Genomic DNA, 18,093 nt, shown 5'->3' on the forward strand with positions numbered 1-18,093 from the left:
GTGGTTTAATAGACAATGACAGTGACTTTATAACATAAACTTTATAATATAAATAATAAAACTTTGTAGTATAAACTTTATAATGTATAAAGTCATTGTCATTGTCTATTAAACCACGCTTGGCCATGCAAAGTTTGCCGCGCAACCCGTCGTACTGTCCAGTATGTATCTGTAACACCCTGTAGATCTATAACACGTAGATTGGCGGAAATTACATTAATGAGTAAATAATCGATTATTGCATAATGTACAGAACGTGCAAATTTTCCGATACATATCTTCGCTAATCTAATTCTAGTTTATGCGCGTTTTATACGGCCACTATTTATTTTACGTGAAACTGTAAATGTTTATACTTGACGACACTTCAGAGATTTTATGGAAAGTTGTTGGTGACAGATGGTCGATCACGTAATTTTTCTTGAGGAATGAAAACATGGAAAAGTAAAATTTCACATAAATTTGGCGTACTTGTGATTAAATTTGCAGTAGACCACCTGCGATGTAATTTAACATGCTACGAAGAAAAAGGAATATCGAAAACTTTGTAATGTGTTGTGTGTTTTCGCAAATGTTTATTTAAATTAAATTTCAATTCTTTAATAAGTATGTAAGTTTGAAAATGTATGAAAAGTCTTGTTGCTCGGGGACACAAAGGCAGGAGATTTAAAGCAGATATAAATTATGTATAGAATGTCATCTCAAACTATGTATACTCTACATACATCATGGATGCCAGGAACGAGTATGCGAGTATTGTACAATATAATGGAATCTGTCTACTCCTTTTTCTCCGTTTGATTTTCTACACGATAGCCTGCGAAATAAAGTTCTCTCCCCGGTCCCGTTTCGACCGCATAGGACGGTGGATATCAATTTATCAGTTCGATCGTTTGCCATACTACGAGCGTAGTATGAAACATCGTTAGACGGCATTATACGACCGCCAACAAAGGTTTACGTATGACTGAACATTGAATTGTACCCCTGAGCGATATTTCCTGAGTTTATTTTCTCTCTCGCAGTCAGCCAGACACGTTCGTTGTATAAGTTGGCTCATAGATCAAAGGATGCACACGAGAAATTAGGTCACATTATCGTGGTCGTTGGATTAACTTTAATCTTAATATTACTAATCTATATTAATAGGAGTATAATGCTTACGCTGTGCGCTCATTAAACACTGATCTTTCACATAAACTTATAACTTCCTTCGTTGTTTATAATTGTATAGTTTTTGTACACTTTATCGCAAGAAACGAGAGAGGATTTAATCAGGAATTGCAGAACCGGGCGCGGTAGTGGTACGAGCCGAAGAGGTCCTGATTGTCGTTCTTGTCCTGGTCCTGTGGGTGGCTGCCATCGCTCTGTTTTTCAATCGATGGGGCAAGATCCGCATGCTCGAGCCGTACCAGCCGAAATTTCAGCAACAACACAGACAAAGCTGCACCATAATCGACCCAAGCCCACTCCAGGTAAGTGCGTTCGTGTCGCGCTCGCTCTTCTCCCCGCGTTTACTCTCTTGTTCCGCATGGATAGCATACTGAATGTTTATGCAGTTGTTGGAACGCACCAAATTGCATCGTCGGATTACCATAATGGACACGATCCGTGTAAATGTGTGTATGTAGCGCAAGCAGCTCTCGGTGTGTCAGACTGTATTCTATATGACGCTGCGAGCGATTATGTACTAGTATATATATATCCAGAGATGTTAACGATAACTTGCGACTAATCGATAATCGAATAAGAGTAAATTAATGGTTTTTATTTAGAAAATAATTTAATTATTTTATTTTATTTCTAATTTAAGGCATTGATTGCATTATTCGATAAAATTTAAAAGGTACTAATTAACGGAATTGAGTTTTTAGTTAAAAATGTTATGATTATTACGGTTGATTTAATATTTTACTTTAAATATTATGATTTCAATATAATTCTGTGCAATGTATCGGTCGTATTTAATTTAATTAAATAATTTGCGAAGTTTCTCTTCGTGGCGCGTAAATTAGATAAATGCGTTATGTGAATACAAATACCGCAGTTAGTGGGATGAAAATTAAATTTCCCGATATATTCATGTAGTGTTATAGAGATTCTGATTATTTTCCATTTAATTACCAAAATAACGACGAGCATTATGGAACTATAACACATGGCTAGAGGGCAAACTCGGTATGTTAAATCACCGTTAAAGGAGATTGGCAAACTCGTGAGACCAGAGTAATAACTACTGTAAACCTACCCAGGATATATACCTCGGTTAAACATCATGTATCTTAAATGTTTTAAAACGTTTATTGTTATATATATTATTATTAAAGAAAAGGTAAATGCCAAGTTTTGAATAACGTTTTCAATTTAGAATTACCGTAAAGCTTAATTAATTTTTTTTAACCGTAAAGCTTATTATTTATTTTTCAATAAAGTTTAAAATCTAATAAATACACGCGTATGCAATGTCTCGTATGTCATGGTATAAGCAAGTAATAACTTGGACATTATTAGCACGAACTTACGCGAGAAATAACGTATTTCCCGTACGATACGCAGGTCACGTAAGCGTAAACCGTGTTTCTACATCTGGATTCTACGTGTACGATTATAAATTCACTCGTATCTCTAATCGGACCCTTATGATAATTCAGTTTCAGTTTCAGATCGTGCCATTTTTTAAAATCGAGTCAGGAGTGTCGCAGAAGAATGTTCGCTGAACAAAATAAATTCGACGTTGCGCAAAAATAACATTAATTATAAAACGAATATTAATTCTAAAAATGAATTTAAAGAAATTGGAATTAATTTTAAAATCTTATCGTTTAATCCTTAATGGTGTCTTTTCGGGAAAGGAAAATTAATAAATTTTTGGATAAAGACGTCAATCGTCGGCCGTGAATCGAGACAATACATATCTATAGGTATCCAGTAAGTTAAACCGTCGATGTCTCTATTCATTCTATATTCCAATTGCGCGCTTTGGAAGTTCCTAAATCTTGTAGTAGCCATTAAACTGCCAAACGCATTTATGTCAGCTTATTTATCATTCATAGATGAATGCAAAATAAACGAGAGGATTTATTGCTGCGTATTTGTTATAAATTGACTCTCAAATGGTTTCCTGTCGGAACGGGCGCTTCTCATCGCAGTCAGATAACATATATTTCGTAACCGGCTTCATTCCAGATGACCATACATACTTTAAGATTTTATTATACAAAGTACGTGTAAACAGTGTACGAAGCAATTTATCAGAATGTTCTGAGATCGCTTTGCAGACTAAAGCTGATGGCAGAGAACGAGATGTTTGTCATAAGACGTAGATGTAGAGTAAGGCAGAGAAAAGCTTATAATCTAAAAACTAACAGTCTTTCACGACTTAAGTTATAAATTTTTCTCAGCTTTATCCTGCGTCTATGTTTAAGACAAACTTAAACGCGTACATCTCGTTCTCTACCATCAGTTTAATTAGTCTAATTGGCCTAATTAATTACACCTTAATGGATATCCACATTTGGCGGTCAGTACATAAATTCCAAATTAGACTGTTTTAATTACGTTTTGATTTCAAAGTAAAAATAAACAAAACGCGTTTTTTAATCAAATATATTTGCTTATTCCGTAATGAAAACATAAATAAAATCCAAATTGGAACAAGAGAATTTGCCATGCGAATGATCTTTCATTTATATTGGAATTACATAAGCTATTTTGTTTTGTAACTCCACAGAGAGAGATTTTAGATAACAAATATAAATGTACCGTATCGGCGTGACAAATTTTTTACGATATTACTGCATTGACGTGCGTGTTTTTTTATTCATGCGGTTTAGAAAACAAATTTTTCGAGCGAATAATGCATTGCGCCTGAAATCGACCTTTATAGGCGTGTAGGATGCGCCAAATATTTCGCGATGTCAATTCTACATATTGGTATTGGATTTGCCGATATAAAGGAATACAAATCACGACACGAATGGGATACGTGCTCCAAAATAGGTGCTCCACAACAAAATTCACAAACTCGATCATCTCGTCGCGCTGTATATCGATCGAGGTTTTTACAAACTCGCTATATAGCTATTCGTTCATTTTGTGTAAAATTTTGCTTCCCAATATTGACATTGTATTTTTTTATCGCGTCAATTAATCGCGCGAGCATCATAAAAGCGGCAAAATAATCCCAGGTTTGTTTTAATTTCATATAAAAAGTATATTCAATGTTATAACAGTAGATTTTTGTTTTTAGTGTTTCTATAATATATATGTATATCAATAGAACAATGTATGTGAACGAGACGTTACACAGACATATGTTTCTCGTCCGTGAGTTTCGAGCAATTACTTTTAGATAGGAATCACCGTTCGCCAATATGTATTTCTGCGTCCATGGTAATTCAATCACGGAAACGTTCGATTGCATTGGCGTTTACTATGTCAGAAACATGCAGCCGACCTCGATTCTATCGAATTGGTCAAATCGCGTATCTTAAAATTGCTCACTACAGTCTGCAGATGGTATCCGAGGGAAGTTGGCTCGAAACTATTTTTAATTTGGACACGCATGGCTGTATCAAAATATTGATGCTCTAACGACATAAAACATGACGTGTACCTAAACGAAAAATCTATATAGAGCTATACATATAGAACTATATAATTTAGGATACGGATAATAATGGGCTTAACAAGCTTATAATGATGATAAATTAACTTGTATCTCTGACCTGATACGAGAAAAATTGGGAACAGTTGTTCATCGGTGACGCACATCGACCGACTGACGAAGGTTCTGTATTTAATGAAACTAAATGAAAATTTTCCTCAAGATACTTCACGTAATTCTGTTTAAACCGACTCGCAAACCATCCTGGTCCGCAAACCACCATCATTCTGAATGTCCTTCGTAAGTGGGACTTCATTCCGATGTAGTTACAAGAGGTACTCAAATTATTGAATGTCGGATCGTCACGTCGATCTTGGAACGAGTTCAGTGAAGTCTAGTTTACTGTAGGATTCGGGTATACCTGATTGAAGTGAGTCCCGCGAGGATTTTCAATATTCGATTCACATTCTAAAAGGAAGATCGATCGTCTATTTGCAATATACAGGATACGAATGGATTTACTATTGTTCTCTAAATTGTTTGAGTGAGTACATGATGAGCTTTCAAGGGATTACAACGTGCGGTTAGTAACTCTAGAGCCTCTAGAGGGAAGTTTGTGTTGCGTACACAGTCTGGCATATTAACACCATTGCTGACTGCCTATCATGCATATTCCAACTCTGTGCAAACGAATATCTTTTCACTGATTAAGTAGATTCCTGAATATATCCATAAATCTACAGATTTTGGAGATCTACATATTCGGGTGTTTATCCATAAATCCATATATCCATAAATTCCAATTGGTAATTTATGTTTTCTAACTGGAGTCAAAATTACTTTCTATTTGTAAATCCATCGTAATAACATTTTGTGACGTCAAGGTCAATTTATACGATTATGCTAATGCTGGCGAATAACGGCATGATATTACATGCAATATTCAAGACAGCATCTGTATAATGAAGCGATATGCACATGTCTGCGCATGGAACCTGCAATTTGTCATTCTAAGTATGCGAGTGCGCACTGTGCGCAGTTACATCGTTCCATTAAAGCCTTAAAGCAATGTTGTACATATTACACGCGTTTTCGTTTGGGAGATATTATCCTGTCATGTTTCTGATATGTGTATACGCGTTCCCAGATCCGTAATCCTCTGAAGCCGCGTTAACTAATATCGCTGTCTCGTTCAATTTTCATGATTGATGAGGAAGCTAAGCTGTTGAAGGGAGCTTGCAGCGACTTTCAATCGTATGAATAAATTAATTTCACCGGAATATATTTTCCCATCAAGTAACTGATGCGCGGTAATACGATATTTGCTAAAGAGGATAATGAAGTACATTGTTTACATAATATATAATCAGACACGCATAAAATGACAATTACTTCGTATTTTGTTTGGTCGTGCTGCAATAAATGCTATACAATAATTTTCATAATTTCCTAATTATCATCAGTGGTATTCTGTTTGTTTATGCGTCATTTCTATAAATAGCAAAATGATCGAAAATCATGCGCAAATGATGATGAACGGCTTATCGTGGTTAAATAAATTGTCGAAGATATTTAGTGAATTTCAATGTGTGATCGAGCCACTTCATTGTGATTGGACATCTCATACACGCTCAAACATTGAACATTCTCCGATAATTAGGATCGTGGGAATTCATCCCAAGTACCACCAATCGTATAATTCAGGATTTGAGTAATTAGTAATTAGTTTCGCAAATTCTCTCTCGTTTCGTTATAAACGCGAACGGTTCTATCATAAAAGAAAAAGTGTAGCCTTTTCGTCGTTTAAAAAATTAGGTATAAGATGAAAAATCTCGTCTTGCTACTTCCCTCGTTTACCTGCGCTGTGATGTTTTATTGGTACCTTTGATTCTGTTTATCTAATAACGTTTCGCGTTGAATCACTCGTGATAGAGGAACCGTAAATTGAGCGAAGCATCGGTGAAATACCCGTCTCCATCCTCTTTTGCATAATACATGTAAATGCAGCATCATCCCTTTCAGCGGACTCGCGACACCCGTAATCTCGGAAGATGCAGCACTGCGTCTTATAAAATCCATCGCGACAGCAAGTAGCAATCTATGCTGAGCGTCTAGCTAGAATAACGTATTCTCACAGCTTGCAATGAAAATTGTGAGCAGCGCGGGTGTATTGCACATGAAAGTTCTCCATTGCTTTTCAGCTACATAGTTTAGCGAGCTACCGGTGGCATGGTATCATAAACCCAGACTCTTAAAATGTCCTATTTACGTCTCACGAGGAAATTTTGTAACGCAATCTTTCCCCCTGGTTATAATAGAATTCAACAGAATGGCGTTGTAACCCGATTTTGGCCTTGTACGAAGAAACTTCGAACGCGTTGGGAAACTTCATTTACGAAGGAACAATATTACTTCCGCTAGCCGCGAGGCTTTTATAAAACAAATTCTTCTCGTTATCACAACAATACTGTCACGACCATTAAACCGCCATCGCGTCTACTAGAATCAACGTGTCCGACATACACATATGTCTCCGTATATCAAGTCCGTATATCACGTCCAACACAACCCCACATCTCCACCGACAGTTAGCCAGTCACGTATCTTGTTACATATCCCTGGTCCAAATGTTTCTGTGGGAGCACGACCATAATTAACCCATTATTTATTTTGGCTGCGATTATATACAGGGTGTCCCGTAAGTTTTTACCAAGCGTTTTTGTGTAAACAGGGCGGACTAAACTGAGTTGAAAAGTCCTACCATTTTGCAATTTTCGCAATAGTTAACAAGATATTAATTACTAAAAATTACCGAATATTGATCTTTAATAATTTTTTACTCAAATACTATCAACATTACAGAAAAACTATAAAAGACAAAAATGATTTATTTTCTTTTTATAGAACTTTAAGAATTTTTTCAGAATTTTTTATCAACTTTTTAGTATTGCATTTTCTTATTTTTATCAACATGAGAAAATACAACATTAAAATATTTTGAAAAAATTCTAAAATAAAATTCTCAGAGCTTTATGAGAAGAAAATAAACAATTTTAGTCTTTCGCTGTTTTTCTGTAAACTTGATAGTATTTGAGTAAAAAATCATTGAAAACCAATATTCAATGATTTTTAGTAATCAATCTCTTTAACCATTGCAAAAATTTAAAAATGGACTTTTTGACTCAGTTTAGTCCGCTTTATCTACACAAAAGCGCTTGACAAAAACTTACGGAACATCCTATTAGTATACGTAAAAGGAACGATTATGCTAAAGTATCTGAAAATTTAACTGGATACGAATCTGAAAATAATTATGTTGAATTAAAAATAATTATGTAACACACTCAAGCAAAATCGACAATTCAGCAAAAAGCTTTGACATTCTTATAATTATTTTAATAATCTAATCAAATTATTTCAGATCTGTATTCAATTAAATTTTTAGATACTTTAGCATAACCGTTCTATTCGTGTATGTGCAGATGTATATTATGTGGGACCATAAGTTCGTTCAGTTTTTTAAATAAAATGTTAAACGTAAAATGTTAGTTAAAAATATTTTTAATCAATTAAATGTACACTATTTTGTTCGTTTCATCCTCTACATGAAAAAGGGATGATTTTGCTGCAGTATCTACAAAAGCTAAATACAAATCTGAAAATAATAGTGTAGGACGCTTAAACTGGTTGATAGAATGTCAAAACTTTTTGCAAAATTACTCATCATGCTTGACATTCTTCTGTAATTATTTTGATGGTTCAACAAAATCATTTTCAGATTTGTATCTAAACTTTTAGCTCTCAAACTTTAGCAAAATTATTTTTTAATATAGAAACAGAAAATTAGATTTCTCGATTGGTAGGAAATCTAATTCTGTGCCTCATATTGCCTCATTATGTATTCGACGGGATAATGGAAGAGATCTCTACGCAATATTCGATCTACAGCTAAACAGCCGTTCGACACCATCCATCATTTAGGGCATTTTAGGATAAAAGCACATCATGGATGTAAATCTCTCATCAGTATCAGCTGTAATATCCAGCAAAGACGTTCTTTCAACAAATTTCATTATTCTTCCTTCATAGGATCGATATTAATGATGAGCATTTTTGAGATCAATTTCTCTTGAAATGAAATTTGGCAAATCACTTCTGGCACATGTATTCAATTCTTTTCCATACACGGCATATATCTTTTTTTTTTTTTAAGTTCGTCGCATTTTTATATTTTTACGGAAATAAAAAAGCATCATGCACCGAATACATGTTATTTTCTTCCATTTTCAAATTGTTGCCAATATTGCCAACTGTTGCTAACTGTTGTGCATTGAAATCACCTTTCAGAATATGTATGATATTTTATATGTCTGAGAACAATTAGCGATTATCAATAAGAATTTTACTGGACTGTATATTTGAAAATTCAACAATAAGAAATAGAAGTAATGGCCGTAACGGTCAAAGCTAGATCTTTAATGCTTAAATAATTCAATCTGAATTACTATATATGTATACTATATATGTACTTGCATGTATACCATATTTATAGTCATTCGAATTGCGTGTTGAATTAGTTTCCCGAACTTATAAACGTAATTAAACTATTGTAGTAATATCGCAAATTAAATTGACAAGCAATTTTAATAATTTGATACTTAATCAGGCACATTATGCTGCATTATTCATTGTTTCAATCATTCGAGTTGTCATCAATGGTCATGCTCAACGACTTTTACGTCTCGACATATATTACAGCTGCGTATACATATTTTTAGCCGTATCGCATAAAATCGATACAAAGATGTCAACTTTGCGTCGCGTTGCACATTTATCGTGAACTGTTGTTTTAAAAATAACTTACTGCGGATATAACGTCGTGACGGTACTGTTGTAAACTATGTTTCAAGATCTCACGCGGCGACAAATAGACGTGAAAATATAGTGTCAGAACTAGTTGGGATTTTCCTCTTGTTCGCAGCATCGGAGTTCGAAGTTTAACATCTACTGCATGGAGCATCCAGTGCACCAGGTGAGCTGTGTCTCGGCCGCCGGGCCGGCTACCAGGTTGCGCCAAAACAGCGTGTTCGTAGGTTCGAGCATGTCGCTGCTGCCGGCCAGCCAGGAGCCTAGGCGAGCCAAGAGTGCGTTCGATCTGCAGTCGCTGGTGCACGCGGAGGGCACGGGGAACGACGAGGAGGAAAGCGACGGTGACACGCTGAGGACCCTTAGGTCTATCGGCGAGACATCGCGACTGTTGCAGCGCGAGCGTCGATCCAGCGCTTACCAGTTCGACCGCATGGACGTCCTGGCAAGACCGACGTTGCAGCACGAGCGCGGTATGAGTGTCTGTCACTTCGACAGGACAGACGTCCTGGCCAGACCGCTGCAGAGAGATCGCGGTATGAGCATCTGTCACTTCGACCGGATGGACGTCCTGGCCAGGCCGACATCGCAGCGCGATCGCGGCATGAGTATCTGCCACTTCGACCGGACGGATGTTCTGGTGAAGCCGCTGCAGCGTGATCGTGTCAACAGCATATGTCACTTTGACAGAATGGACGTGCTGGCGAGGCCCACGTTTCCGCCCGGCAAATCTTTGTTGCGGGAGAGACGCGTCAGCGTGTGCAACTTCCTGGAGAGGGACGAGGAATCGAGCAGTAGGAATATTTTGCAAAAGGACAGACGGTTGAGCTTCAGTAACGTCGACAGAATCGAGACTCTTGGAAAATCATCGTCACGTAGAGACCTGCGCAGCAGTATCAGCAACGTGATGGACGGCAAACAGGACAGCCTGGCGAAATCAAGTACGATCAGAGAGAGGAACAACTCCGTGCACTTTGATCGTCCATCCTGTAGCAAAACGTCCGACGTCGTGCTCGGATACAAAGCGACGTGCGTTTAATCGCGGCTTCTTCCGAGGCCTGGAGAACGCGCGAAGAAGACGTTGATTCCGTGACAATGGTCCAGTCACGGAATCTACCTTGGACGAAATACGGCTGTGAAATCCTTTCGTAATCGCTTTCGACGCCACTTTTATCGCTTATATTTCGTGTATTCTTTTATGGATTCTTCTGAGAGATACCACAGCCCTGAGCACCGATGGCCCTTATTGAACCGTCAAAATGCGATAAATAATCTCTATTTAAATGCCGGCTTCGAAATATTGGCTTTCCCTCATTTTCTCCTTTGCGCGATAAGTGCAATTGACTTCGCTCGCTCGTTTTGTAGATGAAAGACGATCTAGCCTCGGTCAGAGAAATATCTCGCATCCATTTTCTGTACTTGCGAAATGACTTCACAAGTGCACGTCGGGTCTTTAGGAAATGCTCTCCGGAAATTAAAGGCGCGTCGCGTGGACACGCAACAGGAGGGTGGAGGTTGAAGAGCGTTTTTCATCACGTCCCTTTTCTCCCTTTCTTCTCCCATTTGTTTTTTTCCCCGCCTTTTTACCGCGGGCTAAATGTAATAATGAGACTACCGAGCGTCGATTGCATGAATGATACATGACGGGCATTTCAACGAATTCGCTCGGGGAACACCGTTGAATTTCCATTCGTTGCTCGACGATTCGTTAATGGTATATTCGAGAGTTTCGCTAGCCGAACAATGAAACTGCAGAACGCGAGCATGGCTGCACGAGTTACCTCAGGAGACCGCGATCGCGCGTTGGTAGATCGTTTCATTGTGATGATTTATTCGAACATGGTTCAGAATTTTTAATTAACATTCTTAATGGTGTGGTCTTAATGGACGAGCGAGCGAAGTATAATCAGTCGGAAAAAAAAATCGATCGATCAACCTTATTCATTCCTATCCAATTTTGCACTCCATCTTTCTCTCTCTATCTCTGTCTTTCTATCTCTTACTCTCGTAGCCATAATTATAGACGTGGAGACTTTTCCTCTCTTTCCTCTTTTTTCTCGAAATCTAATCTGCCGTAGGGAGCTGACCGTAGAAATTACTCCGTTCTTCGAAGAGACGAAGTCTGTAGCATCTATTCTACTTGTAGACATACGGGCTCTCGCAAATTGTCTGCACACACAAGGCAGTAAATCGGTTAGACGCAACGGCGTGTTCACCGGGCGCGCATGATCTTTTGATCTGTAAAACTTGTCAATGCCATTATAGCACACGCTCTCAGGGATTATTATTTAAAATCTTCACTCGCGCGTAAAAAATAGGATGCGTTCACTGAAAAAATGTCTAATTGAAAATGGACGAATCAGAATTTTCTGGTCTAGTTGAGATAACCAGAATTTTGGTTGATACAATATTTCTGGGAAAATCTATTAGAATTCTTACTTTAATTAGAATAATTATTGTATATCAATCAGAATTCTGGTTATCTCAACTAGAATCCTAATAGATTTAACCAGTAAATTCTGAGTCGTCCATTTTCCATCAGAATTACTATTTAATTCAATCAGACCATTTTTCTCAGTGTTCGCTTTAGGTGCTTTTATAAGTTTCATTTTATCATTTTAACGCATGTAATGAGTGATAAAGATAAAATGAAGTTTATCTTACGTGAGCATCTAAAGCAAACGCATTCATAGTCTGTCGCTAATATAGAGAATCATCGAATACGCATTTATTTCTTGCGATTCAATTAAACAACGTTATAGAGCCTATTAATTTACCTAATGTCGAACGGATTGATGTTGAATGTATCGGTCGGCTTGTTACTCGAGCTTTGCGGCCGTCAATGTATGAAATGCGATACGTAGTCCGCGCATTACGACCGTACGTTTACATTTAACGATCGCAACGGTCATTAAAATTTCATTATTACGTAATGGGTTTGATTCTGAATCTCGTTTGGTATGTCATAATTTTTCGCGGTTAATGCTGTCGTAAAGTACAAAGCATACTATTCTAAAGCCACAGATAAAAACTGTAATAATATTTGCCGTCATATCCACGAATATTCGAATATCGATGTAATGAAATAATTACCTATTTTGAATAACTAATAGATTTACATGATACATACATACATACATGTGCGGGAACTAATGTCAGATATTTTCGGAGAGCCTACATATTTTTATCTGTTGGAATAAGGCAAGCAGTTATCAATGAGATTACTCTTAGTACCTAGTTTCTTCAACGTTGGAAGATGTATGATACGCGATTACTTCGGTGCTAGAGAGCTCTTAGCAAGATTCATAGTTGTACACGTGTTTGTAGTGCACGGAATTAAAGAGATGAGCTCATTGAGCCGTCGGTACATTATCTCTCCTTTCAATTGAAAAGTTCACTCTAAAAGATAATTAAAAATGAATTAAAAAGGGAGAGATGTTACTAGAAAACTCATGCGAGCATCTCTAAATTTGTTAAAGGCCCTTGTCTGCTATTTGACGCTTTAATTAAAAATGCAACGAAGTCACCATGTAAAAAGAGAAAAATCAACATATTTAATCCCGCACAGCGGAAAGCGGCCTTCAATAAAACGAGATATTACTGTAACATTTTTTCGCGAATATTTATATAAAAGTGGGAAGTGCAAATCTCCTGACGAGATTATCATTTTATTTTTCTTCTGACGTAATTGTATCACTATATAATTAAAGGGCTCAGCTCAATAATATATTAATCTACATGGAAAACATACCTCATCTACAGTAGTCAATACATTATTGTTCCAAATCATTATTGCTCTATAAACAGTTGATTATTGCTATTAAATAATACGATTGTCTTTCATGTAAAATAAAATACTATTTTTCTCGCGATCAAAAAATCTGTTACCTCTATTATCAAACTTTATGGAAGTATTAATCACAGTTATAGCTCCCTCGTGTCAGATCGAAACTCATTAACAAAGGGACCTTCTCTAATTAGCCAATAATGAAAATATCGTAGAGTAATTATATGTACATACATATTCGCGTAGACACGTCAGACCAAATGTAAGTTTTAAATTTTAAGATTATTATAGTAAAGACTATTCATATGATAGATTATAACGCATTAATTTCCTGACTTCACATTCAGACGCGTCTCAAACGTTCGTACCTTCAACGATTCAGATTATTTCAATCAAAAAGATTCAAGAGTTCTACATGTATTTATTGTGAATGTCCAATAAACATTAAAACACATACGTATCTCTGTTTTACAAGAAAGAAGCATTGTAAAAATAATGTGTTGCATTTATTTTGTTAAATATTTGTTTGACAGATGATTCTATATATTTATTTTTAATACAGAAATTGCCAAATAATTTTAAGTATTGCTGACGGTTATATTTATTCCAGAAATTCTTTGCAATTTTTCTATAAATTCCTACGAAAACATTTCTAAAACATATTTTTTCTTACGTGTGTGTATACATATATATCCTCACGAAAAGTTCGAAGAATTGAAAAGAAATAAAATATATTAAAAAGCAACGTATGAATAAGAGTGATATAATGTTAGACTTAGTGAGATATATGATGAAAAGTATGATAAATGATTAAGATCATTATAAATGATTTGCGAAATGGACAAATAATTCGACAAAAAAGAGTTTATTGAACGAGTTAATGTTAATATTTATACTTTATTATAATACGTATTTTTATATTATTTAATTATGTATACTTTAAAGAGCTTGTCATATATATAATTATGAATGTATAAAACTCCAATTAATACGTTAATCGACTTTGATTTCATAGAATTTATCATTTACAATTTACCATTTACCCATGTGTGTTGGTTCGAGTAATTTTTCTAGTCGTATGATTTGCAAATTATATATATGTAGGAGATAATTTTGTGAATATGTTAGCGAATGACTTTTTGTGAATAAGTATGTTAGCGAATAACTTTTGTACAATAAATATTATTTGAAACAATATTGTAATATACTTGTTTTTAACTTAGTAAAGGGTATTTATTTTTAAATGTAATAAAATCTCACAAAAGTTTCTCGTGTGACGAGATTTAAACGTGAGTTGCACCAGTAAATTAATTCCACATATTATCCTACCTCCATTGTTATTTTTAAGGGAAGCGAAGTGACACATCAGAAAAATGTGTCTGTGCTTTCGCGATGTCGAGAGAAGATTGCCCAGAGGCTATCTCTCGTTGTACGTACAATAAAGTGCAACAGTAAAAGCGAGCGAAATGCACAGGGTTTCGCAAAATCAGTGGCTCTCTCGCTAACCGGAAATTTTCGTAAAAGCTTCTATTTCAGAATATCCTGTACCGTATTGCACCCTTTATTGTACGACGATTATCGTACGTGATGAGACTCGTTATCTTTAAACCTCTCCACTTTTTAAAGAGGCACGGATCAAGAGAATCTCCCACTGCGCTAATATCCTTTCCATCCTTTCTTGAAATCTAAGATTCTAAAATTTAGGAATATTCTTGCTTCTGCTACATTTAACAGTTCTACTCTCATCTAATAGATTTTATGGTTTTCTATAATTCCTTTAGAATCTTGAAGAATAATACATTATTCTACATAATTTTATCAAGGTAAATTTATTTCAAACTATTCTTTCCTTGTTATTTGTCTTGTTCCAATTCACATAATGCAACTCGACTGTTAACTGCTCCTCCATATAACACTTATCATGAAATTTTGACATTAATCGGACGTTGACTCATGGATTACCTTTATAATCACGTTAAACTGTTCGAGCGCGAAGGAAACAAGCAACTCAAACTGTTTAATACAACCTATCAATATTATCGACTAAACGTCAATACCTCTAAACTACATGTGATATGGTCATTCTTTCATACTTTCAATCCGTCATATTATTTCTAGTTTCTGTTAAGAAACGTTCTTGCGTCATTATATATCGTGTGCGTGACTAAAGATTCAGCGCATTTTCTCTACCTGCGAAACCTTTGTTACTTTCATGCGATTCAGCAATTATGCTTTTTACGTCAACATGGATATAAGAAAAAGTATGATACAAAATAAATATAATAGCAGGGCATATAAGAGTCAATACCAAAAAATATATTTCGTTTTTTAATATATAATTTAATTTGGTGACTCTTATATACCCTATTATTATATTTATTTTATATTATTATTAAGAGTCTCCTTCATTATTATTGTTAAAAAATATGATCGTTCGCAAATATTATTATAAAATTATGAATTACATCGAATATACGTTTATACAACATTTAATTATATTTTGGTAATTCTTGTTCTGTTTATTTTTTGTCGTCATAATTACATTTCATCATAAAGTTAATATTTTTTTCTGTTTTTATTTTTTACTATAAAATTTTACCTAAAGTTTTCTCATTAAAACGATAAGCATACAGCTTCATGAGTACGTATCTAGAATTTCTGAAGATTTCATTTATTTATCTTATTGTTAATAAATTTTATAAATATTTTACATTTCACATTTGGCAAGAGACACAGGCTGTAGTGATAACACTCTACATTGTTACTAATAGCTAACATTTTTGTAGAAATTCCTCTCTATTGAGCGAGCGCTTAAGAATTCGTAATGTAACTTTTACGAAATACCTGATGAAAATCTTTGCATAGAAAGCGCAGTAGCTTATATTCTTTATCCTGTTTTATATTCTAAAATTAATTAAATTTTTATGCGAATTACTTTTATTTTTCTCAGAAACATCATTAATAAAAAATGCAAAGAAGGCAACATTTTGTCTCTTTATTACTTTGCAGAATTACTTTATAGAAAAATAATGTTTCGTGCATTATTAAGTTTTTGACACTGTGGAGCTATTTTAGATTTTTAGGAGATGGGTCTCAACCGTGAAACTTTTACGTGCTTCGTATCGCACGTGATTTAAGGAATTGCATCGAGAGATTGCAAGTTCGTATGGGCTTAATATCCTGAGCCCATTGGCACGTTCTATCTAAGACTGCTGATTTTTCTCGCCGTACTTGGACGAACCAGAAACTAGGGCAACTATTTCGCCGTCGCGGTTTGTCTCTCTAGCTAGAGAGAGGAAGAAAATAAAACGAAGTACCCAGGCGAAAGCAGGTGAACTCGGAAGATTCTGAGATGAGGGGCTCATGGAGAAATGTAGTAACAGTCCGTTGTCAGCTATCAAAAGTTTCATAGAGACATTTGCGACAAGACACAAAACAGCAAACTGTAGAGAAGATGTCCCAGAAGATTCCACTTTCTGAAAGGTAAGTCATCGTTTTTGCGATATTTTTTATTTAACTTAACATAACTTTAAGAACTTTCGACAAAACTAGCAGAAAGAATAGGAAATACTTGGAACTTTGTTGTAATTATGTGATTAATTATTAACACGTAAAATAAATATTTATTTTTAGTATTATTTCTTGCAACTCTACGTTATAGATGTGTCGTAACTATAAATATTTTGAAAATTATTTTGTTCTTCTCGGAATTATAACTTTTTTATTTCCAAAAATTTCTTAATTTCTAATGAAAATTATCTTCATGATATGTATAGATATAAAATTATTGCTGCTGCACTGTGTTATACAGTTACTTTGTGTAACAGCTACTTGATACTTGCATATAAAGCAAATTTTATTCATGTATTAATTTCTATCGCAATTCGAATCACTGAATGCAGTAAACGAGCAATGAAACTAAAGGGTAGAGCTCATAAAATTTGTGTCGCCGTAAATAAATGTTACATCGTAAAATAGACTCCATTTAATCCGAAGTCCTCCGAGTTGTATTACGCAATTAGGCGAGTTAGCGGAGATGACAGAGGGTATAATCTAAGGCTTTGTTTTTGACAATGAAATAGATATGATTTATGAAGGCCGAGTATTACGACGGTGAGCGGTGACAGTGACGGTGAAGTGCCCTCCTTTTAAAGATTATTGAGAATGATTCGATTCAAGGACACGACGTTTTACCTTGACATTATTCTACATCCGATAGTGCGAGGGTTAAATATATTGCTTCCGATATATTATGCATAATATCATGAGATATCTTATAACAGACAAAACTATTTGCTATATATTCAGTTTTATCTTTTATTTTCCTTATATTCTTTAATATTTCAAGTGCATCTTTCGCATTTTCGCTGAGTTTCCGGCCAAGTATTGTTCGCAACTCAGACTATTGTATTTTTTCATTTTCTGCGTCTTCCAGTGAATTCCCACAATTATTGTCATAATCGCGAAACGCTGGACATGTTCAACTAAAAAACAGGAAGATGTCTGCCTTCGAAGAAGCTGAACGATATATGATGTGGGTGATGCTAACGAAAGTTCCAAGTAAGAGGAAAAACGAAGAAACACCCAATCCAAGGCGTTCTCAATAACGTCTTCGGAGATCCGGTTCGCTCTTTCTTACGATCGACGGTCTGTAAAAAGCCGACGGGATATCACGAAGATATATGACGGTGGTTTTGTGCGCCAAAGACAAATTTCCGAGGTATATTATGTACGAAATACTTAACCCTCGTTACTGGGAAGTCGTATGCAAAACATAAAGGTCTGAGGTTAAATCTGAATGACATTAAAGACAAATTGGAAAAGGAAAACTGTT

General features: G+C 35.4%; 1 protein-coding gene across 3 annotated transcripts in view; it reads left to right on the top strand.

Moving 5' to 3' along the window:
* LOC108766959 (uncharacterized) overlaps positions 1-11,774 on the top strand; it is a 14,269-nt gene extending 2,495 nt beyond the window's left edge. Inside the window, exons 3-4 of one of the 3 annotated variants that reach the window (XM_018516550.1) lie at positions 1,279-1,475; positions 9,588-11,774. In XM_018516550.1, the coding sequence (XP_018372052.1) occupies positions 1,279-1,475; positions 9,588-10,511 (1,121 nt within the window). In that variant the 3' untranslated portion in view covers positions 10,512-11,774. Of the gene's footprint in view, positions 1-1,256; positions 1,476-9,587 lie in introns of all 3 variants that reach the window. The other 2 variants (XM_018516551.1, XM_018516548.1) reach the window with 2 other exon arrangements.
* Positions 11,775-18,093: the final 6,319 nt, after the last annotated feature.

The sequence above is a fragment of the Trachymyrmex cornetzi genome, unplaced genomic scaffold (assembly GCF_001594075.2).
Source record: "Trachymyrmex cornetzi isolate Tcor2-1 unplaced genomic scaffold, Tcor1.1 scaffold641, whole genome shotgun sequence".
Taxonomy (NCBI): domain Eukaryota; kingdom Metazoa; phylum Arthropoda; class Insecta; order Hymenoptera; family Formicidae; genus Trachymyrmex; species Trachymyrmex cornetzi.